The sequence below is a fragment of the Trachurus trachurus genome (assembly GCF_905171665.1).
Source record: "Trachurus trachurus genome assembly, chromosome: 17".
Taxonomy (NCBI): domain Eukaryota; kingdom Metazoa; phylum Chordata; class Actinopteri; order Carangiformes; family Carangidae; genus Trachurus; species Trachurus trachurus.
The window spans coordinates 7737806-7762478 of NC_139900.1; the positions used below are offsets into that span (position 1 = coordinate 7737806).

General features: G+C 42.5%; 1 protein-coding gene across 5 annotated transcripts in view; it reads left to right on the forward strand.

Moving 5' to 3' along the window:
- The window catches only part of pard3ab (par-3 family cell polarity regulator alpha, b), a 296671-nt gene that overhangs the window by 270042 nt on the left and 1956 nt on the right, over window positions 1–24673 (forward strand). For all 5 annotated transcript variants that reach the window (XM_083990939.1, XM_083990941.1, XM_083990940.1 and 2 more), the window contains 2 exons: window positions 10615–10738; window positions 18178–18320. In XM_083990939.1, the coding sequence (XP_083847065.1) occupies window positions 10615–10738; window positions 18178–18320 (267 nt within the window). The remainder of the gene's footprint in view (window positions 1–10614; window positions 10739–18177; window positions 18321–24673) is intronic.

Genomic DNA, 24673 nt, shown 5'->3' on the forward strand with positions numbered 1-24673 from the left:
CTGTGATGCTCTGCCAGTTCTGAAAAGCACCAGAGCCAAAGAACTTGAGCAAATGTAGTTTCTGATTCAGACTGAACTTTATTCATGAGTGTGAAAAAGTCGGGCCTCGTTATCAATGTTTAGTTTAGCTGAGACCTCATAAAAATGTAAAAAAAAAAAAAAAAAAAAAAAAAAAAGTTTGACTAATGCCTTCCTAATCCACTGCTGATAAGACCGGCGCACTCACCCCGCCGGTAGGAAAATCCTCTCCTCTTCCCCTCACACTTTCATCATCTCACACTTTCGCGTCCTCAGACTCAGCCAGTAATTTGCACAAACCTGTAGGAAAACACAGCTGTTGTCGGGCACAGGCAGGTTGAAACTAGTTTTCACTTCTCCGCGGAGTTGTTAAAGCACCACTACACATTAATGGGCTAGAAGAGCCTACTTTACGGCCATGTTGACACAGAAAGGAATAATTAGTAAGGGGTGCGATGCAGGCTTGTGGTAGTGAAGCTATTAGCTCAGAAGACCCTTAATCCAAACCTTGTTGCCTGGTTACAGTTTCCCCAGGTGACCGAATGTGCTGATTCATGGCGATCGGCGGTGAATCACAAAGACCTGGTTGTCTGCGAGCGTTAGTTATGATTGGTGGGATCATAAGAGGCGTCGTGAAGCTCAGATATATTACAATAAGTGTCTTATCTGACAGCACAGATCTGCCCGGTGACTGACTGAATGGTGTCGCCTGATGGATGCCGTCTGCTGTTAACCCCCGAGTCAGTGTCGGTGTACGCGGGGAAGAGAGCAATGGTTCAAGGCGAGATGGAGATAGAGGCAGACTGTGGGTGTATTTATATCTGTGTGTGTGTGTGTGTGAGATGAATAAAGAAAGAGAGACTGACATGTTTGGAAAGCAGAAACAGCAACTGAGAAGGATATTTATTATATACAGATATTCAGTCCTACCAACTATTACAATATATATACAAATATATGTATAATATCATGCTTTTGGGAGGGTTATAATCTAATTATATTGCAGGATGTGATACAATACTGCATAAGACACAAAATATTGCGATATGATACCATCAAAGTGATGATATGTAGCCTGGGAGCCAGTAATTAATATGAAGGACAAAAAAATGACTCGAGTATTTATCAGTAAATGGATAAATGCACAAATAAATGCGAATAAATGCATTTTCCTAATGAACATTTCTGCATTTATTTGATTTATTATGCATCTATCCATTCATTTATGTATTTGTCTATCCATTTATTTATGTATTTCTGTGTTTGGATGGTAATTACTGTAGATAGGCAGTCAGAAAGTCGGGCTAAAGCAGAATTTGTGATCTGGGTGAACCAGACAGAGAGAAGTAATTCATACTGTATATGATACGATATGATGATATAAAACTTTGTGGGTGAGCATGAGGAGAGGAGGTGGCTTTACTGTATCTGCGGGACTGAAATAAAAACTCAACTCGGGGGAATAAACGGAGTAATAATAGAAATATAATTAAAGAGCAAGTCGTTGTCTTTCTGATGACAAAAGAGTTCCTCTCTAATGACTTACACAGCAGGAGAAACATTTTATAGGAACAGAAACTAAAACTTCTACTTGTCGTCAAGGGCAAGAGAGACGAAACTTTGAATCCTCAGTGGTTAGAAAGCAGCGATGTGTCTGTGGTCGCATCATGACATCAGTGATGAGGGGAAACAAGGAAAGGTCATTTTTGTGCTGGTTCCACAGCTGAGCACGTCTCTGCAGCAGCACATGGAGGAAACCCCCCCATAAGAGATTCTGTTAAAGGGATAGTTCAACATTTTCCTCTAAAACAACTCTGTCTTTTAACGTTGTGTTATTATCTCATAGCGTGGTGAATGTGCAGCTCACAACTTGTCCACCAGAGCGTTGTGGAGTTGTTGGATTGTGTATTTGATTAGTTTGATGAGGAAAACCAAAAAATCCCATGAGCCTCTGTAGCGTAGCTCTGAGCAGCTCGCCGCTCTGCTCCGCCGTTCTAAAAACAGCTTGCACCGACAATTAAAGGTAACGAATCTACTGCTATGACTATAGGGATTATGGCAATGGGCCAATTTGCCAAAATGTTGAACTATCCCTTTAAGCCACAATAATGGATTTTTTCCATGTTGTTTTGTCTAAATCGAGGCGTGGCAGGCTGCTGTTTTTACAGTGCATCTAATTTTCCACCGTAAAACATCCATGAGATTAGATCCAACAGGACCTTCCCTCACTTTAAAGTCAACATGAAAACACACCACAGAGGCGGCGGCGTGGTTAAACCACCTATGTATTCAGATGTGACGCCACCACACACACACACACATACACATACAATGCGACGGTGGCGTTGAGTAATGGAACTTAAATGGCCCACATACGACAACATGCACCCCCCACCACCACCTCCGATGGAAAATAGGGCAGGATTACAGATATCAGGAACGTAGTCCAATTTATTTGCTGGTAACCGAGGAGACCGGCGTCGATACGCTGATGTGTGCAAGCATGAAATTGGCCCATGAATTAAAAGGAGGCATATTTGCTGTGTGCCACGCCATTACTGCCTCCAGTGGCGCCATAGCTTGAAATCGAAGACCAGTTACCCATCCTGCCTTAAATGCATGTGTGTGTATGTGTGTGTGTGTGTGCATGCATTAATATCAGTCAAATATTATATTACCATCACCGGCATTTCTGACCAGCAGCGCCCCTGGAAAAATAGAGATGCCCTATAAAACTGAAAACCAATTAAATTCAATCTGTTCCGTCGATGGATTCCAATGTTTACTGTCTGCTGTGCACAAGTGTTGACACCCCGTGGGATTGGCCGGGCTCAGAAGGAAAGCTACTGTAAGGACGGAGCAGGACGGAGACGTGTGTGTGTGTGTGTGTGTGTGACGGTTCATGTGCTGCTCAGAATTAATCATTTGTAGAAAAAAAAATTAAAAGTTGCTCAGTGTAGAAACTGAAGAAATTAGTTGGTTTGTTTTGTTTTGGAGGAGTTGTTTTCCAGAAACAGTCTTTGTATCCAAAAACCTTGTGCATCCTGCTGAAACAAACTTTCCAGTGACTCATCACACACACACCACACACACACACACATGTTACCTTAGTCCCCAAGCTCGGCCTTAATGAAAAGGAAGATCTACTGATTGTAAAGTCCAGAGAAACACACCCAGGCTGCATTTCTTATTTCAAGAATTTTCATCCCATTTTCAATCCTGACTAAATATTCCTACAGAAAAAGAAATAAAGGCATGTGGCTTATTTTGCATTTTTATGAGAAATCTTGTTTTGTATTAGAAAAAAAACAAAAACTAATCATATAGACAACTGTAGAGCTGCGGACAAAAACAAAACTCTCAGAGCAGTTGAAGTGTGTTTCCTCCTCTGTTATAGTTCAGTAGAAACTACCACACTGTATTTGTTTAGGTCTCTGTAGGGCACTGATTGATTTTTCTATTGCTGCTTCTTCATCTACAAGTAGAAAACCCCAGACAGCGTCGCTCTGCCGTTGTGGTGAAAGGTAGAATTACATCTTAAATAATAATAACAGAACGTTATGGGACAGAGTTGTTTTTTAGGTAAATAACAGAGACTGCTTGCTGAAAAACTGTCCCTGAAGGCAACACGCATCGGCGGTTTTGCATGAATTTCCCTCTAAAACAACTCTGTCTGGTAACGTTGTGTTATTATCTCATAGCGTGGTGAATGTGCAGGTCACAACTTGTCCACCAGAGCGTTGTGGAGTTGTTGGATTGTGTATTTGATGAGTTTGATGAGGGAAACCAAGAAATCCCATAATGAGCCTCCGTAGCGTAGCTCTGAGCAGCTCACGGCTCTGCTCCGCCGTTCTAAAAACAGCTTGCACCGACAATTAAAGGTAACGAACCTACTGCTATGACTATAGGGATTATGGCGATGGGCCAGTTTGCCAAAATGTTGACCTATCCCTTTAAGCCCCTGCCCTTTTATTCCTTCTTTTCCAGCAGTTACAAACACTGACAGTGCACAGACATGTCAACAAGTATCGATTAGTTTGTCCATCGTTGTACAGATCTAGGTTTAGGTCTTACTGTAAAATCCACCTCCATTTATCTGCAGCTGCTGTCGACGGCGCCCGGTTACTCTTCTTCCTCTTCCATCTATGTCAGGATTTCACCAACTTTCACCAGCACACACACACACACACACACACACACTCTCAGCCTCTGAGCTTGGCACTAGATGCTGGTGCCATGCCAACGCGGCGCCCTCGGAGAGACGGGGGGGGAGCAGGTTGATCTGATCCGGGCCGTGACGTGCAGATGGCGTCTGACTCGACCTGGCTTGTAGAGCGTGTTATGTGGATCCATCAGGCCTCTTAACTTCCCTGTCAACACACACACACACACACACACACACACACACACACACACACTCTTAGACAGAATGAGGAAACTCTTTCTGGTTGTTTGTCTTCTTTTGCACCACGCGCCGACTTGTTTGTGCACTTTTTGTTCTACTTAGTGCTCTGACACGATGAGGCAAATACCAGGGATTTGATAATGAGCTGCTAAGTGCGGTGATATTGTATCGATCGGCGTCTTAATTGCCATGTTTCTGCAGATCAATGCGGCTCTATCAGTGTGTGTGTCCCAGGGTTAAGTCCATGTAATCCAGAGTAAAAGCTAGATGGGGGTTAATAAGAGCCTAAATGGCCTCGGACACAACAGACATGCTAATCTTTCCACCGCATCAACAGTGAGTGGTTCGACCATCGGAGCTAATCCTTTTTATGTTTCCAGACGACGTGGACATGCCTCGTTTCTCGCTCGGCATCGTCGAGTCCCAGTGATGTAGCGTCGTCAGCCAAAGTGACAGACATTAGGTCGTGAGGCGGAAACAGGCAGCAGCTTTTAGTGCTTTTGTTTTTCTTCCTGATGAGCAATTGCCACTTCTCAGACTCGTTACATAAAACGCTAAAATGACAAACTGTGATGTCTGTGAAGATCATGCAGTGAAATGCCACTTCCTCACCGACAACCCAAGACTTTTTACAGAATAAAGTTGGTTACAAAGACAAAAAAACAACCTTGAGCACAGATTTAAGTTCCCATCCTGCTTCACATGAAGTTTAATGCAAATGTTCACATGATGAGACATGTTTATAAGTTAAAGTTTCATCCTACATTAACAGACTCCCTGTCTTTAAATGTCATGCTGGCATGTTACTATCATTATGATATTATAGTAATAGTAATATCACTTTTCAATGTAGAAGTAACTCACTATTAAGCATTAGTTCATCATTATTAAAGGGATAGTTCAACATTTTTGGCAAATAGGCCCATTAACCCTAACCCTAACCCAATTTGACAAAATGTTGAACTATCCCTTTAAATACTTACTATGTAATTTGTAAACACAGTTACTAATGTTTAACTCTGAATTAATAATAAAACACCTTTTAACCTACTGACTAACCATTAGTACATGTCTTGGTCATTGCACATATACTGTAACTACAGCATTAATAGTTTATATTCAAAAAAATGATCCTATGAACCACTGATATCTTCTTAAATCAAATAAATTACATATGAACTAGTAGCGCTGTAGGAATATAGCTTTATAAATATATATCTTTATAATGAAATCAGCCCCAACTGTTAGCACTTTTAAATCCAGGTTAAAAACATTTCTCTTTTCACGTGCTTATAGCTGAGAACTTAAAACTTTATCTATTTTCTTTCTTTTACTTTTATTTGCTCTTGCTTTTAACTCTGTTTTCAGTGTTTTGTTTGTTTTTATTCTGTCTTATGCTTCTTTTTTTTATGTTTTGTCTTTATGTAAAGCACATTGAGTTGCCTTGGTATGAAATGCGCTATATAAATAAAGATGCCTTGCCTTGCCTTGCCTATAAATGATTAATTAAGTAGTAACTAATGCTTATAAAGTGTTACCAAAAAGTCAATTAATCATGAAAAGTTAAATAAATATGTTACTAGTATTCCTCCTTTGCTCCAGATGTGCGTTAGTGTGTGATTGGTGGAGGAGGAGCTGTGACATCGATATCGCATTAGCCGCGTTAGCAGCTAGCACCAGTTAGCACGAGCCTCCCTCCCCCCCTCCCTCGGCCGCCTGTGATCCTCCAATCAGTAGACCTGGATCATCATCCTGCTTGTGATCATCATCCTGAGCATCTCAGTTCATTTTTTCACAGCAGAGAAGAGGCTCCACCAGCTGCTCGCTCTCTTTGTCGGAGGATGTCGGGCCTAGTTCTCCCATCTGATAAGATTACAGAAACTAACCGCCACACCAGGCTGCTACTGATGCTGCTGCTGCGTTCAGGGGACGAGGGGAGGGTGGGAGAGAGGGAGAGAGGGGCACGACACCGGCTCCTCACTCTGCGTATCGGCTCATCAGTAAATGTTTATTTAACACGCAGGCGACTTCGTCAGCACAACAGTCACATTTCAGACGGGAGTCCCATGACTACCGGTGCTTAATTAAATGTTTAATTAAGACGGTGGGGTTTTTAATTAAAAAGTTGATCATTATGATTTAAGGATTATTGGCAAATGAAATAGATAGGATATCAGCCGGCACGAGTCTGGTGGTGGTGTTATTATTATTAAGAGCAAGGTGTGGTTGAGTTAATTAGCGCCGGGGGCGGAGGACGGCCTTTCATTTAAAGCAGAGGAAACAGACGGAGGAGGATGAAGAAACTGAGTGGAGGGAAACTTTCATCCAACAACGTTGTCTCTTGGTCGATGCACTCGTAACCACGGACACAAAACGGACGACAAGATAGTGTGTGTGTGTGTGTGTGTGTGTGTGGGCCAGCTGCTCGCCCTGCAGCTTTTGCATTAATTTCAAGGGCGCGTCGTCGTCGGTGATGCACACGAAGGCCGCCAAGCCAAGTCGCCGAAAACCAGCGAGGTTTCTGCCCACGTACAGTTGGTGGTGGGTCTGAGTGATGCTGCTGCAGCCGTGTGAATGAAGCCATTCACTTCTAATCCACAGGATTAGAGCTCTTGTCCATCAGCTGCCCCCGTCACTCCGCTGGCCCCCGGCCCCTCAATCTGTTGGCTCTGCTTTGATTGGGATCCGTGGAAGCAGCATCACTGTCAATTTTTTTTTGAAGTGACAGTGCAGATCTGATAAATCCTATTAAGTCTGGAGTTTGGGGCCAATTTTTGGGTGTTGGACCTCTTCCTCTCCCGACGGCAAACGAACGCCTTCTCACCGGCGGTCTTTAATTGCTTCGATCGTTCTCTCAACGCCTCGGTCTTTAAATCCCTGTGTTTCAGCCCTGTGCAGCTTTATTAGAAACATATTGTGGCTTTGTGGGTTTTTTTTTCAGAGATCGAAGTCTGACCACAACTGCAGACTTCTCAAGGTAAATCCTGCCGAGCGGCGGCTTAAAGGATCATTCCTGTTTATTACAACCTAATCAGTGACGGTGAAGCTGTTTGCACTTAGATTTTGGATTGCGGCGATAAAAAAAAAAAAAAAAAAAGATCTCAAAGAAGTCAAAGTCTTTTCACAGAGGAAACAAAAGGTCAGTGGTGAAACTGTCCTTCGGAGAGGGTCTTTTAAAAGCATTGGTCACAGTTTATGAAGAGACTTCCCGTTTCTAATTTTGAGTCAAAAAATTCCTTGTGAAGTCAAAGTGCAGACGATTTTATCTCCTGGGAGCTGCGTCCTTCCCTCCCAGAGCTGAGGGGACGAGAGGAGACGAGAGGAGATGAGACAGGCGGCTTTTTTCAGGCGGCGCCGCCCTGCAGGCCCGTGAAAGGCGGCGAGCGGCGAGCGACTCTGAGCGTAAACAGCTTTTCTGGCAGCTCAGTCAGCGCAGCCACAGTCCTGTTATTGACTCCCTGAGACACTCCACTCAACAAAGCCACACTGTGACCTTTCAGCCTCACAACACCACTGCCAGATATTGAGTGAAGCCGCCCAGAGGATGAAGCTCATCTCAGACTAAATCTCAGCCGCCGCCACTGCTGCCCCCCCTTCCTCCTCCTCCTCCTCCTCCTCCTCCTCGACCCCTCTCTCTGGGGGTGTTGTTGTGTTTTTTGACAGCACAGTTGTATCGGTGTGTTGCTCTTTCTCCGATTGATTCGCTGTGTTTTGTCGGACAAGAAGATTGGAGGTCTTTGATTCTCCAGTCTCCTGGGCAGGATTCAGGTTTAATCTGTGGCCTTAATGGGGATAGATAGATAGATAGATACTTTTTGATTACAGGGTTGAGCGACTATCTCAGGAGAGAGAGGGAGAGAAGGAGAAGAGTCTCTTTCTTTCTACCTGACAATGCCCCAAATCCTCATCGACTTCCTCCTTGACAGAAATCTGTTTTTCATGTCACCTTCATCACACGAACACACACACACACAGCAGCCTCTTCTTCTTCTTCTTCTTCTCCGTCAGTGGGAGCCGAGGCCTCGACCCACAGCCGGCGAGGTCACACATGTTCCACGTAGCGGGTCAGCTGTGCTGCAAAAAGAGGCCAAGTGGCTGTGTTACATATCACGGAGATTAGCCGGATCACATATGACAGGTTCCTGCTCTTTAATAAGGCCGGCTGGATCTGGCTTTTCCATTGTGTGTGTGTGTGTGTGTGTGTGTGTGTGTGTGTGTGTGTGTGTGTGTGTGTGTGTGTCTGCAGAGGTTTTAGCATCACTCTATCTGCTTGTTTTGCGATGAATGAAATGAATGTAGGCAGTTATTGCAGCAATTATGTGTTAGATAGAGTCATAGTTCGACCTCATAAAGATAAATGGTTATTTAAAGTCTGCTGTAAGTGCAGTTCCTGTCACAGCCCAGCCGCTGCGGATGTGATTCATCTGTTTTCCTCAAGTCTTTTTTCATTTATTATCTTTTAAAACAACTGTTTTGGTTTGTTTTTTCTGTGTGTGTATGTGTGTGTGTGTTTCAATCGTATCCCTCAACAAATATAATTCCTGACCTTAAAGTTTTTTTCTCGAATTAAGCACAAAAAAAAAAAAAAAAAGGTTTGCAAAGCTGAATTCAACGGTGCTGTGGGACTGGAAAGAGTTGCAGGTTTGACCTTTCAGAGTTTTCAGAGATAAGACCGTCGCCAGGAATTTCCTGGTGAAGTTAGAAAAGTTGAAAAGTCACGCTCAGAGTCAAGCAACACACACACACACACACACACAGCGCCCTCCTGCTGCTCCTTCTTTGCCGGACCTGGACGCTGCTCTTCACACACAGTTTGAGAGGGAAAATGTGTTAATTACTTTCCCCTGTAGGAGCTCGTATAAAGCTCAACGCTAACCTGTCGTCTCATTTACATGTGAGTGTTTTGTGTTTCTTTACATGCAGTATGGGAGAATAAAATAAACCAGATGGTTGTGAATGGGGAAAAAAAAAACACCTGAAGTGTTCCAGGTTCTGTTCACATCCCCCAAAAAAAGGCTCAGAGTTGTTTTAGAGGTAAATTCATGCAAAACCGCTGATGCACGTTGCCTTCAGGGACAGTTTTTCATCAAGCAGTCTCTGCATTTCCCTCTAAAACAACTCTGTCTGGTAACGTTGTGTTATTATCTCATAGCGTGGTGAATGTGCAGGTCACAACTTGTCCACCAGAGCGTTGTGGAGTTGTTGGATTGTGTATTTGATGAGTTTGATGAGGGAAACCAAGAAATCCCATGAGCCTGCGTAGCGTAGCTCTGAGCAGCTCACGGCTCTGCTCCGCCGTTCTAAAAATAGCTTGCACCTACAATTAAAGGTAACGAACCTACTGCTATGACTATAGGGATTATGGCAATGGGCCAATTTGCCAAAATGTTGAACTATCCCTTTAAATACACTCACACATAACCCTTTAAAGGACAGTAAACAAGAGGAAGTGTTGAGTGACGTCATGTGACCGATGTTTTATATGATCACATCCTGGATCATCCGTTAATGTGCAAGGTAATATACACACACACACAAGTCGAAAAGAGACATCAAAGTGTCACAAATAACCAGGTACCTCGAATGCATCATCAGGCTTTATCGGTGAGACATCGAGTCCTCACAGCATCAGCAGCATCAGTAGCGGTCCGGTCGGTGTTGTAGCTGCAGCACGAAGGTTCAGTGAAGGCAGCACCGTTTGATGTGAGCACCGCAGGGCTGCAACAGACAGCAGCGGTGCAGCAGGTAAATGATACGATGCTGGGAGGAAGAGGAGGAGGAGGAGGAGGAGGAGGAGGGTGGGGTTGTGTTGCTGCTCACCGTTCACCACTAGTCTTTGTTCATTGTTATGAATAATACATCAGAGACACATTAGTTTGATTCATGCAGCTGTTGGCTGCGCTGTGAGGCTGCTCCCGGCTCTGCCCTCACTTATCACCGCGCTTTCCTACGTCTTATCTGGGCTGTGAACGTATCTGGGTTGTTGCTGTTGTTGTTGTTGTTGTTGCTGTTGTTGTGTTGCCTAGTGTCAACAACAATGCACTTGATCAATTCACGTCGTTCTTTAAAGAACTTCATCCCGCCGGCCGTTTTCAAGCCGCGACAATGAAACCAGGTCACTGGTTCACAAAGGGACCGGCGCTCACACTCATCTGTCTTTCTCTCCCACTCTTCCCTCTTTTTCTCCCTAGTAACCGGCTAACCCCTAGCAACCACGACCGGATACAGAGGCTGAGGCAGGAGTTCCAGCAGGCCCAGACCGTCCCGGACGACCCCGACGACCGCCGGAGGACCTACAGCTTCGAGCAGCCGTGGGTGAGTGTCTGAAAACCGGATTAAAGCGGATCAATCAATCAATCACACACCGGAGACTGTTAATGTGGAACGAGGAAGTGAAGGCGACCGACGACACCACGACAAACCTGTGGCTAACCTGTGGAGAACGGTGCTAACCAACACTAACCCCCACCCACCTACCCACCCACCCACCTCTACTCCACTACTACTACTACAAGGCTGACGATAACATCACCCCACCCCCTTCCCCCACCCTGTGACTTTTAACCTCCGTTGGCCTAATAACGCTACCGCTAACACACTCTCCAGTGTCCCACCAACCGACCTGCACTGCAAAAACTCTACATCTTTCAAAGAATATTTGTCCTATTTCTTGCCAAAATGTCTCATTTCTAGTCAAAACTAATCTCTTTTCACTCAAAATTAGAATCATCACCTAAAAATGAACTTGTTTTTAGATCATTTTCATTTGTTTCAAACAAATTTTCACTTGAGATAAATAGAAAAATCTTATTTCAAGTGAAAATATTCTTGAAAGATGTAAAAAGTATATAAAAACAAGCTACTTTTTAAATGTGTTGAGTGTCATTTTAAGTATAATGAGATTTGTTTTGACTAGAAATGACATTTTGACTAGAAATAAGACAAATATTCTTGGAAAGATTTTGAGTTTTTGCAGTGTGCATGCAGTTAGCGTCCACAACACTAACCCCGCCCACCTGTCACTCATCCACCGTCTGTCTGTCCGTCATCCACATGGACCCCGCCCACCACCACCACCACCACCACCACCTCGCCATGGACTTCACATTGTCTCTGTGTACAGATGGGAGGGGTTTTATTTTTAAATGATTTGTTTTAACTGTGCCTTTTTTTACAGTTTAAAAACAGGCTCATGTGATTTTTAACCGACGTGTGTTTAACTCTGAGCCGAGATTAATCAGTTCGTTGTGAAGCAACACGGGGGGGAAGAGAAATAAGCGAACAAAATCTGAATGCACTCAAACTTTTTTTTTTTTTTTTTTTTTTTCTTTTTGAGGTGATGAAATCGCATGTCATATTTCTTAGTATTTATTGGAGTCCTCGGAGCTTCCCTGCACCTCAAGTGTACTTTTTGGTTTTTGCATCTTTTAAATCTGAAGCAACAGATTCTTCCATCATGTAGCAGATTTAAAAAAAAGAAAAAAAAAGAAAAGAAAAGACCTCACCACACTGACGGAGTAATTTACACCACATCCTTCTGTCTGCCTTGAGACAACACATTGTTTCACACTTATTCTATCACAATATGATTATTATAAACACACAGACACACATATACACATACAATTAGTGCACAATCCATGTCATTACGCTGTGGTGAGAAACAGCACGAGAGCTTGTTGTCCAAACCCAGACGCACAGGTGTGTTGTGAATTACAACCTTTTTATGTCACACACACAATCAATTGTGTTTTTGTATATTTCTGTATGAACTCTTTTTACTGCTGGTAAATTTCCCACTGTAGTTTTTTTTTTTTTTTTGCCCAGTCTCTGGTGTGCAAGGGGAAATTTTAGTTTCTACCATTTGTAAATTTATAATGAAATTGATAAAGTTGAGAGCTCACGAACCAAAATCCACTGCACTCTGGCTTTTTTTCTTCTCCACCTGATGATGATGAACCCAATAAAAAAAAAAAAAAAAAAAATGCAGTGTTGAGTTGTGTAGTGTTAACGCAAGCATGTGTGCGTTTGGATGGCGCTAAATTCCAGGCGCCATTGTTCAACAAAAAAAGAAAAAAGAAAAAAAGAGGACAGTGTGGGAAAGAGGAGCGCAGGTCACTTGTGCCTTTTGTCTCAGTCAGAGCGCTTGCATGCAGCAGCATTGTGTTTGTTTACATCAGCTTGTTGCGTGTTTTCCTATTGTTGCCGGGTTCATTTTCCCATGAACGCTCAGTAACGGGCTGATCTACTCTATAGAAATGAAAGATTTCCTCCTCTGCTGCTGAGTCGAGTCGATCCATAAAAGTTTCAGAGTCAGGGGTGCAGGGAAATATTAAAGATTCAATCGTCAGAAATATTAGATATAAAGGAGAAATTCTTGCAGGAACCCGGTGTGGCTCCACAGTGGGGGTCGAGGGTCGTTACAGCTCCTTTAACTCTGTCAGAGTGCAGCTCACACTTTGCTTTGCTGTCGTAATCGCCCGTTATTAGACCCACGCTCTGACCGTACTGGTGGGCCATATGGAAAACAGGAGAATGTGTCTTTGAAATTCAATTACCACCCCCCCACCCCCAACTCCTTCTCTGCATATATTACATTTAAGTTGCCTCATCTGAGTGATGTGCTGCAAAGCTCAAGGAGCCAATGTCCTTCTTTTTTTTTCCCCCCTTTATTTATTCACCTACAGTTGACCCACTTCCAGCAGTCTGTGGTCCGGACAGCTCCATTAACATTCCTATGCTGTTTAATCTAAATGGCAGGGAAAACATATTAAAGCCAATTAGAGTTAAACGTGTACAAATCATAATTGGTTTTACGAAGAAAAATACGAAAGGCAAAGTGAAGACGTCAGGCTTTGGACTCGTGACAAACGTTTTCTAAACTTAGACATTTCACTAGTTACCGTAAGTAAAGAAACAGAGAGGTTAAGAAACAGTGAGAAGTCTTGGCCGAGCTGTAGTGTTTCCTGAAATACTGCACCTACAGCGCCACGTGTCATGGACCTCGGCTGTCATGGCTACCAGAATAAACAGCGATTGTACCAGAGTACCGATGGTCACCATGGTTGCTACAGTAACAGTCATGACCTCATTAAAAACAAGATATAGCTGATGATTTCTGCATGAACCTCACTCCTCCTGCATGATTGTCTGATCGATCCGATCGATCTGAGTTAGGACTTTATCCAACGTAACCGCACTCCTCCCTCTGCTCCTGTCATTACTGTCTCAGCCAATAGATGTCGCCTTAAAAAAATGTTTTAAATCGTAACTTCTTCGTCACAATAAGCTGCTGAACAAAAGACCTGTGGGTTTGTTTGTCCACCGGAGGACGGTCTCGTCTCTGACTCTTTGTGTCGGACCTGAACTCGTCTCTTCGTACTGCATCACACTCACTCGCCCAGTTATCCAGTTCAGTTCTCGCTCCGGCTGTTTTCATTGTCGCCCCAATTTAGCCACATGCCTTAAGTCAATATAATATCTCTTCTTTGCCACGTGAGCCCCCATCTTCTTCTGTTTTTTACCATAGTTTGGGGAGCAGGGGAGGATTGTGGGTAGCACGGTCTAATTCCATCAGGATGACTGATGCCCGCTCTCCCAGCAGCACCGCGCCGAGCTTTATTGCGCTCATTTATACCACTATGGGAATAGAGGAGTTCATTCAATTGATGCTGGGGGTTTAGAAAAGGGCATAATATTGCCTCTTGTATTTTACTGCAACATTTTAATACTGCTATTATCTGGATTCCTTTAGGGTATCCACCCCCTCACCCCCCTCCTCTCTGCAAGCCACCATGTTCAGGCAGATCATCTAACATCATTCCCAGGAATATTCAACACTCCTAAACCTCCTAAAGGCTTTTTTTTTTTTTTTTTTTACAAGTGAAAAATATTGGGACTGTAATTCACCCGCTGGCAATTTTTAATGCAGATATGGAACAAGAGGTGAGTGGCTGCTCCCTCCCTCTCGCTTCAGTTTCCTCCAGCAGTTCTCCTCCTTATTGTGAGCCGAGCGTCCAGGCAGAGACAATCAATCCCAGAGATGATTGCCGCCTCGACCTCATCAGTTTTTTTTTTAAAGCAGGAGGGGAGTGTCTCCTTAGCACTCCTAATCGTTTTATGGTCTTCCGACCGACTGACGTCCACACAGTGCAACCCACCAGGCTCTCGATACATTTGCACAGCCATAAAAGTAATTAGATTTGGCTTTGTGTTATGGCTGCACGCAATTATTGCACCCACACCGCTAATCAGCATCGGAGGGAGCGGGAGGAGTTGTGGTTCGAGTGTGGGCTGGACATCGAGGTGGTGCCATCCTGCTGAGGAAGATATTATTAGTGTATATTGTCTCAGTGTGTGAGGGAGAGACAAAGCTTGTGTGGGCCATTAAACTTGTAACTGCTGAACAGCTGGGGCCTCTGCTGCTCCAGGATTAGGACTTGGTTTTCAAAAAGTTCAGGTTAGAATCAAGTTTGAGGAAAGTTAGGGAGCAACATTATGTCAATAGCAGGTACTTTTTCCTGTAACGAGTAGGCTAATCCAAAAAGTTACTGTTTCCCCCTTTATACTGTAACGCTGTTACCGTTAACTTACAATAAAATGCGCCGTTAACTCGCCCATACTTGACTCAAAAAGTCCTGTCACAAAATAATATATTAAAGTAGGCTATACGTTATAGCCTACACACTTTTTAAATTTTTTTAGTCCATCAACTTGTCAGAAAAAGCCATTTTTAACAGGAGGCAAATCCAAGTAATTTTACATATTTGGGCATTTTGTGTAAAAAAAAAAAAAAAGGCTACTACAATAGTTTCTTTTCCTGGTAATTAGTTACTTTTATAATGTAGTAATCCAGTTACTGTTTGGGAAAAGTAACAAGCAACTATAACTAATTACGTTTTTAAAGTAATGTGCCCAACACTGATAACAGGTCAGCATCAAGATCCAGTTTGACGCCTCTCAGCTTGTTTCTGGTCGATCTGTTACATCACAGACCAAACCAGCTAGCTAGCAGCTAACTGGTTTGGTCTGTTAGCAGCTAACAGCAGCTAGCAGCTAACTGGTTTGGTCTGTTAGCTAGCAGCTAACAGCAGCTAGCAGCTAACTGGTAGCATGTCGAGCTTGACACATCTGTGTCTCCTCGTCCAGATAAAAGTTCATGGGTCTGGATTTAGCACTCACTGATGTTTTGTTTTGTTTTGTTTTGTTTTATTACCGCCTTCTTCTCCTGTTGCACGTTTTGTTGGACTTCAGGGTCAAAGCCCATGTGCTGAGGTTCAGTACAACAAACATTTATGTATTTCAAAAGTTCACTAACACTATGTCATATTTTGTACTGATTGATTTATAGACCCCTGTTTCGGTTGAGGTTATCTCAAAGGCTAAGTCTAAGGTTGAGCTAAGATTATCACATAGCCTACCTGTAGCAGTTTCTTTTTACCAGATGGTTCGACAACTCAAACAAGTGTGTTTCAGTCCAAGTGTTTATCTGTGTGGGAAACACAACCGTTTTTTGGGTTGTTGTTTTTTACCATATGGTTTAACAAATCAAACTAGTGTGTTTCAGTCCGTTATGCTAACGAAGGCTCTCACAAGTGCAGAAGTACAAACAAGTGTTTTTATCTGTGTGGTGGGAAAAAAGTGAATATTATTGCAGGTAAAAATATTTCTGTGGATGAATTTACATAACAGTCAAACCTGCTGGTCACCTGTGCATCAGGTGTTTATCAGAGGGGGAGGGGGGTGTCACAATGTTGTTTTTGTTATTGTTGTTGTTGTTGTCTCCTTCACCATTAACACCCACTAACATCTATCACGTCTCATCATCACTGTAACCCTGCTCTGAGTCTCCAGCATGGCCCCTCCCCTCCCCTCCCTCCCTCCCTCTGTCTGTCTGTGACTCACCTTCACTTTGACCTGAGAGGAGACTGAGAGCTCAGGGTGTGTGTCTGCCCCACTAACGGCTGGTAAGTGTCTGTGGTCTGGGCTGACGGGGGGTGGGGGGTGGGGGGGGGGGTGGGGGGGGGGGTGGGAGAGTTTTTGTGAGGTAGTATCCTGTGTCTGGGAACGCTGCCAGGTTAACTGGGGCTTCTGTGTAGAAAAATCCCTGTCGTGGTGATTTTCATGCTTTGAATCTGAACCAGGATCAAATGTTTTGTTGTTCATCAATTTTGCAAAGATTAGACGTCGGCATTTTTACTCAAGGTCAAATAATCTGTGACTACTTTAAGCAATTATCATCCTGATTCAAATGTTTGAGCTTAATTAAACAAGATATTTTTGCGTTTTGCTGCTTATGTTTTTAAGTTAGACAAATATACATATTTTTATTGGGCAGATACTTTGACTGCAGCAAAACTACAAGATGAAAATCACCATAACTGGAATTTAATCTTTGTTTTTGTGGGTGTGTAGCCTACTTTAGGTTTGTTTATAGGATGTAGCTTTTATTATTTGGTGGTAATTAGAGATTATTAATGTTATTACACACTGAAGCTAATAGTATATTGAATGACATCTGAAGGAGCAATTACATAAAAGAGAGAGTGATTGACTGAGTTCACAACATGAAAGTGCTGATTCTCTCTAAACCCTCTGGTTCATCCATCCGTTACTGCAGCAGCAGCAGCTCAGCAGCGTCATCAATGTTTGAGTGAACACAGGAAAGTCGTCAGTGTTTGTTTAACTCCTGTGAGTGTCTAAAGTCCCTGCAGAGTCAGATCAGATGAACACAACAATAAAGGAGCTCTCTGATTGGCACAAATATAAACCGTCACCATGACGTCACTCCTGCTGCTGCAGCTTTAGCTTCAGACTCTCTCTGTTGCTGAGATCATAGGGTCGATTCACCCATATGATGGAATTTAATAATAAATTACAGGTTTGAGTTTAGAGCTATGAGAGATGTGTGAAATCTCTGCTGCTGCTCCAACACAATGCAGGTGAATGAGTGTGTTGGGATATTCGGTGACCCTTTAATTTACAGGCCGCTAATTACATCGCAATGTCAAGAAATAGCCAAGAAATAACAATTAATTGCGTCATAATGTCAAGAAATAGCCTAGAAATAACGGTCAGTTTCATAGTGATGTCGAGAAGTATCCCCAAGAAATAACGATAGATTGCGTACGTAGAATTAGCCTACAGTAGAAATATCGGTCAGCTGCAATTAAGGACTTGGTGGAGAAAACTTCTGGCCTTTCCCAAAAAATTCAAAGCATGAAAATCATGTGTAATCTTTTACCTTTATGAAAAAACACGACATTACTATGAAATTGATTGTTATTTCTAGGCTATTTCTTGACATTACTACGCAAATAATTGTTACTTCTTGGGTAATTACTGCACCGGCCTGTAAATGAAAGGGTTACCAGATTTTCCTCCCGGCCCTTTAAGAGTGGATTAAGGTAAAATATATACTAATATTCACATCATGCAGGTGGGACGATGCACTACACTACGTCACCCTGAGCAGCTTCTATGTGATAATATTGAATGAGAAGAAGAAATCCACTCATTTAAACACATTTTGCAATAGAAGAATCTCCTACACTCATTGAGTCCTGTGAACACATCACAGCATCACAACACTGATGTAACGGGACAGAGTTTCATATCATCAAATCACAGATGGCGGATAAGTAAATGAATGAAGGTGTAGAATCGTTGGTTGCCGTATTGATTTTGCCTGTGCCCATGATGATGACGATGATGATGATGAAGAACTAACCATGTCGCCATCTCGCTGTTTCCAGTCCAACGCCGGCAGCAACGGCGCGGGCGGCTACAGCCAGCCGGGGCGCCACTCGGTGTCGGTGGAGGTTCAGATGCAGAGACAGAGACAGGAGGAGAGAGACTCCTTCGCCCAGGCACAGAGACAGTACAGCTCCCTACCAAGGTGAGAAACTTTCAGTACTCAACTATACATCGCTCTTCGTCTCATTGCCCAAGCCTTCTCAAGAAATAAAGAAAATGCAAAAATATTCAAATTTTTAGCTTCTTTTTAGCTTCTCAGCATCGTCTAACCACACAAATTCGTTATTTGGATCTACTTTACTGAACATTTTTTTGTCTTATAGAGTCATAGAAAGGACAATAGAACACAAAATGAATTTCATTCTCCACCTCTTGGATGTCACATAAATTACAAATCCTATCGTCTTCTGCTGTGCCGACATATCTGCCTGTCTCGATGTGAAGACCAAGAATACCAGCTCTCAGTTGAGCACACACAATTGTGTAGCTGCTGTTTGTGTTATCAGTGTGTGCAGGTGGTTGTGACTTTGTATCTATTCCGGAGCTGTAAGTTGATTTAATGCACAAACACTGATGTGTGTGCTTGTGCGTGTGTGTGTGTGTTTACATTGTGCACTCCTGTCTCGTTATACCAGATTGACTGTAATAGCCTTGTGACAGTAATGACGGCAGATTATATATATATATATACAGTATATATGTTACATCTAAGTAAGAAAAAGCAGCATCACTGGTCATTTTCAGACCACAAAACTACACACACACACACACACACGTCTACACACTCATCCTCTGAATGGACAGATCACGTTACCCTCTCACACAGATGTGACATGATTGCTTTCCTTTCCCTTAATGTAATTCCCTTTGATCTGCATGATACGACTGCCTGTTGTTCCAGGAAGTGCTGAGGTGTGTGTGTGTATCTGTGTGTACTGTATCTGAGTGTGTGTGTGTGTGTGTCTCATCATTTGAAGTAGCAGGTATAGAAAGTGACTGACTAGAGATAGGTATTTCCATTATTATTCATTTTGTTGTTTTCTGAGAGATAAGTCAGTTAAAAATCAACCTGTAGAGCGATTTTCATATCAAATGAAATATTGTAAACTTCATTTTATGATATATATTGATTTTCATATGAAATAATATTGATTTTTCATGTTAAATTATAATCAATATAGTGATCCAATATAGAGACTTTAGCGTCTGACAAAAAAAAGAAAGTGAAACAAGTTTGAATTCTTTATTATGCAAAAAGATTTTCATAAACTATTGAGAGAAAAGACACATTTTCACGTATTCAAAATAAAAAATTCCATTACGTCATTAAGTTAATGTTAAAAAAAAAAACATATGAAAAGCTGCAATTAAGCATCATACAGCTATTTGATAAATACCCTGTAACACATTATAATGTGGCTGCACAGAGACGCTGTCAGATCTGTTTTTATTATTCTAACAATTTACTCTGATCATTCATTATCTGTTGAGATAATACACAGGCCTCCACTCTCAGGAGAAGCTGTTAACACACACATTAATAAATGATTACATCAGCGTTAAACTTTTATTATATGTTTATATCCTGTGATAAAAGTTAAATAAAGTGTTGCCATATACACAGTCGTCAGTGTAAATCAACATCCAGACATCTAGAACTGTGAAGAAGTCTCTGCACGAGCGTCTCACCTTTTTTTAAAGAAGATTTCCCCCGTTCTTGAATCAGCTCACGCGTGACGGGTCCAAATGTAATTCAAAGTTCTTAATGTGTTTCACTAAACTCTCTCTAATTACTTGCTTCACACTCTCTCTGCAAGGCCAGAAACCCTGAGTAAACCATCAAGCAGCTCTCCTCCATACATAAACATTAAATACATTATCTTCCGCTGCTTCGCCGTCGCTCTCTAATCCACCGTTATCGACATAAATCCTTTCCTTGATAAATATTGCAGAAGGCTGCGCTGAAAGATTAATGAACTTCTGTCTCGCTCCGGCGGTCAGAGGCAACATCCTGTGGCCACGTCGCCCCTCCTTCACTTTTCCCACTAATTCCATTAAGGAGCTGTTCTGTTTGGATAAACCCGACGCCTCGACGTCTCCAGAGCGCTAACTTATTGTTTGACTGAGAGCGAGCGTAGCATCGTGGCCGAGACAAAGGAGTCAACACGGCAGCGTTCATGATGGGATTCGTACACGGTCGGCAAGATCCAATACTTGAGTAAAAGTACAGATAATCTATGTCATATATTACTACATTACATTACAATTAAAGGTAGCTTGTCAAAGTATTACTTAGAGAGGAACTATGCAAATCTGGTCTCTTTTCCGCTGTTTCGCTAACCCTCCTGTCGGCCATGTGCATTTGTTTACAATGAGGCCGGCGAGAAATCAATCCATGGAGCGGTGGATAACGTTATATATCATCTACCATGTTACCATGTGTATATCTGTGTAGTCTTATCTGTCATCAACAAGAGATTACGGGTTACTGGCTCGGAGGCTCTGATCTTACAAGGTTGGTTTTCAAATTAAAACTGTAGCTCAATCAATACGTTTTAAAAAATGTATAATCAAGATATTATAATCACCTATCAGGAGTACAATTTGCAGAATCTAGAATCTGAACTTGCCTGTTCTTGGTCTTTTCTTTTGTTTTGCATGAAGTCATAATATAAAACCTGTCCGGTCTTGTTTTGTTTTGGCCTTGTTTTATTTATTTTTTGTTTTCTTGGCTCTTAATCTTCAATCATGTATACGAAAATCTTTAAGTACAAAGGGTAGGTACAATAAGCTTTAGCTTCAACCTACACCTTTTGGTCCATGTTTCACTGACCAATCAATGTATATTGTCAGTTGTTTTTAATCGACCAAATAAATAAACTCAAACTCAAAGGTACAGAAATACGGCGAAGACGAACCCGACGCAAATCAGCAGAAACAGTTTATTTTCTCTGGTATCAGAATTTAGCACCAAAAATAATGAAAATGACGCAAGATGTATGAGCAAAAGTAGCAAGTAACGAAAGCATCAATAGAAATGTAGTGGAGTAAAAAGTATGAAATATGTCGTTTAAATGTAGTGGAGTGAAAGTGATACAGTAACTATCCCCAAAAGAGTACTCAAGTATAAACTGCAGTACTCAAGTAACTTCATTACTGTCCACCACTGATCGTGATTCATGTGCAAAAAAAAAAAAAAACAGCTTTCATTTTAGATAAAGGTCAGTTTCGGTTTCCTTCTGGGCGAGAGAGTCGTTCCTAAACAAGGAGCCGTGAGTGAAAATAAACCGCTGCCATTTGAAACAATGACGGCAGATGAAGAAGGGCCCCCTCATATTCATCACCCAGCAGCAGCAGCAGCAGCAGCAGCAGCAGCAGCAGCAGCAGCGCCATTGATCTCGGAGCCAAAGTAATGCCATTACACTGAGGACTGAAGGCTGCTGGCGGCAAACAGCTGCAGAGGCATTTGGTCTCATGAGTTGTGTATCTGCATAGATGGATGCAAAGTGTGTGTCACAACCCCATGTCTCTCTGCACCGCACCGCAACCGCTCACACACAGTCTCCATGTTTTCTCCCAATCTTTCTCTGTCACCTTTTACCCCCCTCTTTTTTTCTTCTTTTTTTTCTCCGTATCATCTGTCATGCTTCATCGTGTTCATGCACAGACTACAGAGGAGTGTGTACATCTCTCTGTATTTACCACACATGTACATGCTCCCTCTTGGCACTGTATCAGAGAGAGAGAGAGAGACGGAGCGATCTGGTTTGCATTTCTCAGCAGGGAGGCGAGACCGGCTTTGGCCTCTTTGTCAACATATGAAATGAAATCAGATGCCGGGGACGCCTGTCTCTGAAAATTGGAATCACTCAACCGTGTGGAAGAATAAACCTGGGCTATATTCCCCCTATCTCACAGATCGAGGAGCGTATCCATTCCCAATAGCATTCAGTCTCTGTTGAATAAAAACAAAAGGTCTTTTCTATTCTCATTAAGGATTTTCTCCTTTTTCTTTTTTTTTTCTCGCCTTCTCCTTCCTCCTCCTCCTCCTCCTCCTCAAATCCAAACACAGGAATAATACGATTTCTTCACAGCTGGCTGATAAACCTGCTAATTATGCATGGCTCCGAGTCAAAAGCCCATTGATGTTTTTTTGTGTGTCTTCTTCGTCGTCTTCTCTCGTTCTTCTTCTGCCGTGCCCTCGAGATAAACGGGTGGAGCTGTAGGGCTCGGGACACTCATGCATATCGTATGGGCTCAAACACACACACACACACACACACACACACAGAGGCAGGGCTGCAACAAAGAGGCTAGCCAAGCAGAAATGAGAGGTGATGTCACACATCTGGATTTTTTTTTTTCTAACCCCAATCTTGCCGCTAACGGCCTGTGCCTTTAAGACACTTGTGTCAGGTGTCAAATATCAGCCGGCGTAAATCCATCCAGGACAAGATGGTCGCCTCATTTTTTCCCTTTGCGAAAGGTCTATCTATTACTTCCTGTCAGGTCCAATGGTTGTTTCTGCCTGTCTCCAAATGGGCCTAATGGGCTGGAAGGGGACTTTGACATGGTTAGGTGTCTGTGTGTGTCGTTACCGTCGCCCAGAGGCAGGTTGTGAGGCTGTAACGGTGCCTCATTGTCACCAAATGTGATGTGTTGGCTGCCAGGCAACTGACAGTGTTACAATTTTATAGTTAAAAAAAAAACCTAATACTTGTACGACTTGAGTTTTCGACAAAAAAATATGTTTTTTTTCTCCCACCAGACCAGGTCACAGTTTGGCTGAGAGGCTTCAGTCTGAGTGTTAAAGAGGAATAAAGTGTCTGAGAGAAATAATGAGAAGGTGTTTGTTGGTAACAGACAGTAAATTTGGGAATTTGAACTATCAGAAACCCTGTAAAACCAGCATTTGAATAAATACCATAATAAAAAAGTGTGCAGTTAACATAACAGAGCTGATAGTAGCTAATGCACTAAGGGGCCGACAGCAAACTGGGCGACCTCTGAGGCAGCATTAACATTAACGTGTCTGGTTTGCAGAGCATGATGGGAAGTAAACATAAAACCCATGAAAACATATCTTCCATTTTTTTCAGTACCTGCAACATGGACACTTTGAGCCCATATAGTTATTTCTACGTCCAAAGAGAGGAGGGGGGGGGGGGGGGGGAAATCTATTACAAGTTTTGACAAAGAAAATCTTTCTAGAGCTTTGAACTGCATCACAGTTTCTATAGCAGACAGAGGATGGTGCATATGAGGCCTGACTCGGCTCCATCTGCTGAAGAAGACTGGGAAAAGCTCTGGGGGGAAAAAAAACTTGTATATGTGTGGAGCTCAAAAATTGTTTGATCAAAGTATATTTCCACGTTGGCTCACACAGTTTCTACTGTATAAAACAGCCAAATGTCAGTGTTATGTATTGTGAAAATAACTGTAAATGTGCCATGACTAACTGAAACCTGTCGTCAGCGTGACTTCAGCCAGTAAATAAAATATAATAACAGAGAACAGAGCAAAAAGCAAGAGTGAAATAAATCACTTATGATCACGTCAGAGGAATCAGATGAAACTATGAGGCCGTCCACACTAACACGGGTGTTTTTGAAACGGTGTGTTTCTGCACGGTTCAGCCTTTCATCCACACGTTGTGGGTTCCTGAAACTGGAGTTTTATGTAACTTCTGTTTCAGCAGTCATGTGTAGACGGGAAAACCGAGGAAAATCACAATTAATCTCTTGTCGCCATTGTTTGACATCATAGTGTGCGATGGTAGACAGTATCCATGGAGACATGTGGACGTGACCAACTGCTCAATAAAAAGAGCTTGCATATCGCCGTACTTGGACTCACACGACTCTCAGTCCACATTTTGCTGAATTTTTGTTGACTTTATATTCATGTGTGACAGTGAACAGTAACTCCACTTCATTGTCAGTCCACATGAAAGAATCTGCCCTGCATACCTCTGTTCGCCATTGTTGTTCGCCATTGTTGTTTTCCCGGTAATTAATTTCTCCAGCCTTGTGATTGGCTGAAATGGCCGCGATAAGATTACATACAAAGTCAATTTAAAGATGCGAATGGACGCAAATTTGTGCCGGCGGCGTGAATGAAGTGAACACGCGAAATTCGCCTGTTTGCGCAAGTTAAAAATTTTGAACTCAAGCGAAATATTTAAGCGAATGCTGCGAGTAAAAACAAATATTCCAGCGGGCAAACTCGAGTGAGTAGAGCGAGGCGAATGTTTTTCTCGCGCCCGGTGTGAACGCACTGTTAGGAGTGATATCAAATATCAGATTTGTTTGTTTATTCACAAGTTTATTTACAGAAACCAAGATCTCCCTGTCACTTTTCAAAATGTCTTTACCTTCACTTATAATGTACATTCTCACCATACTAGTAGACACAGTAATAATCTCACTCTACCTCCTTCGCTAAGATCCATATCTTCCTATTCACTCTTTAAAAAGCAGCTAAAAATACATCTTA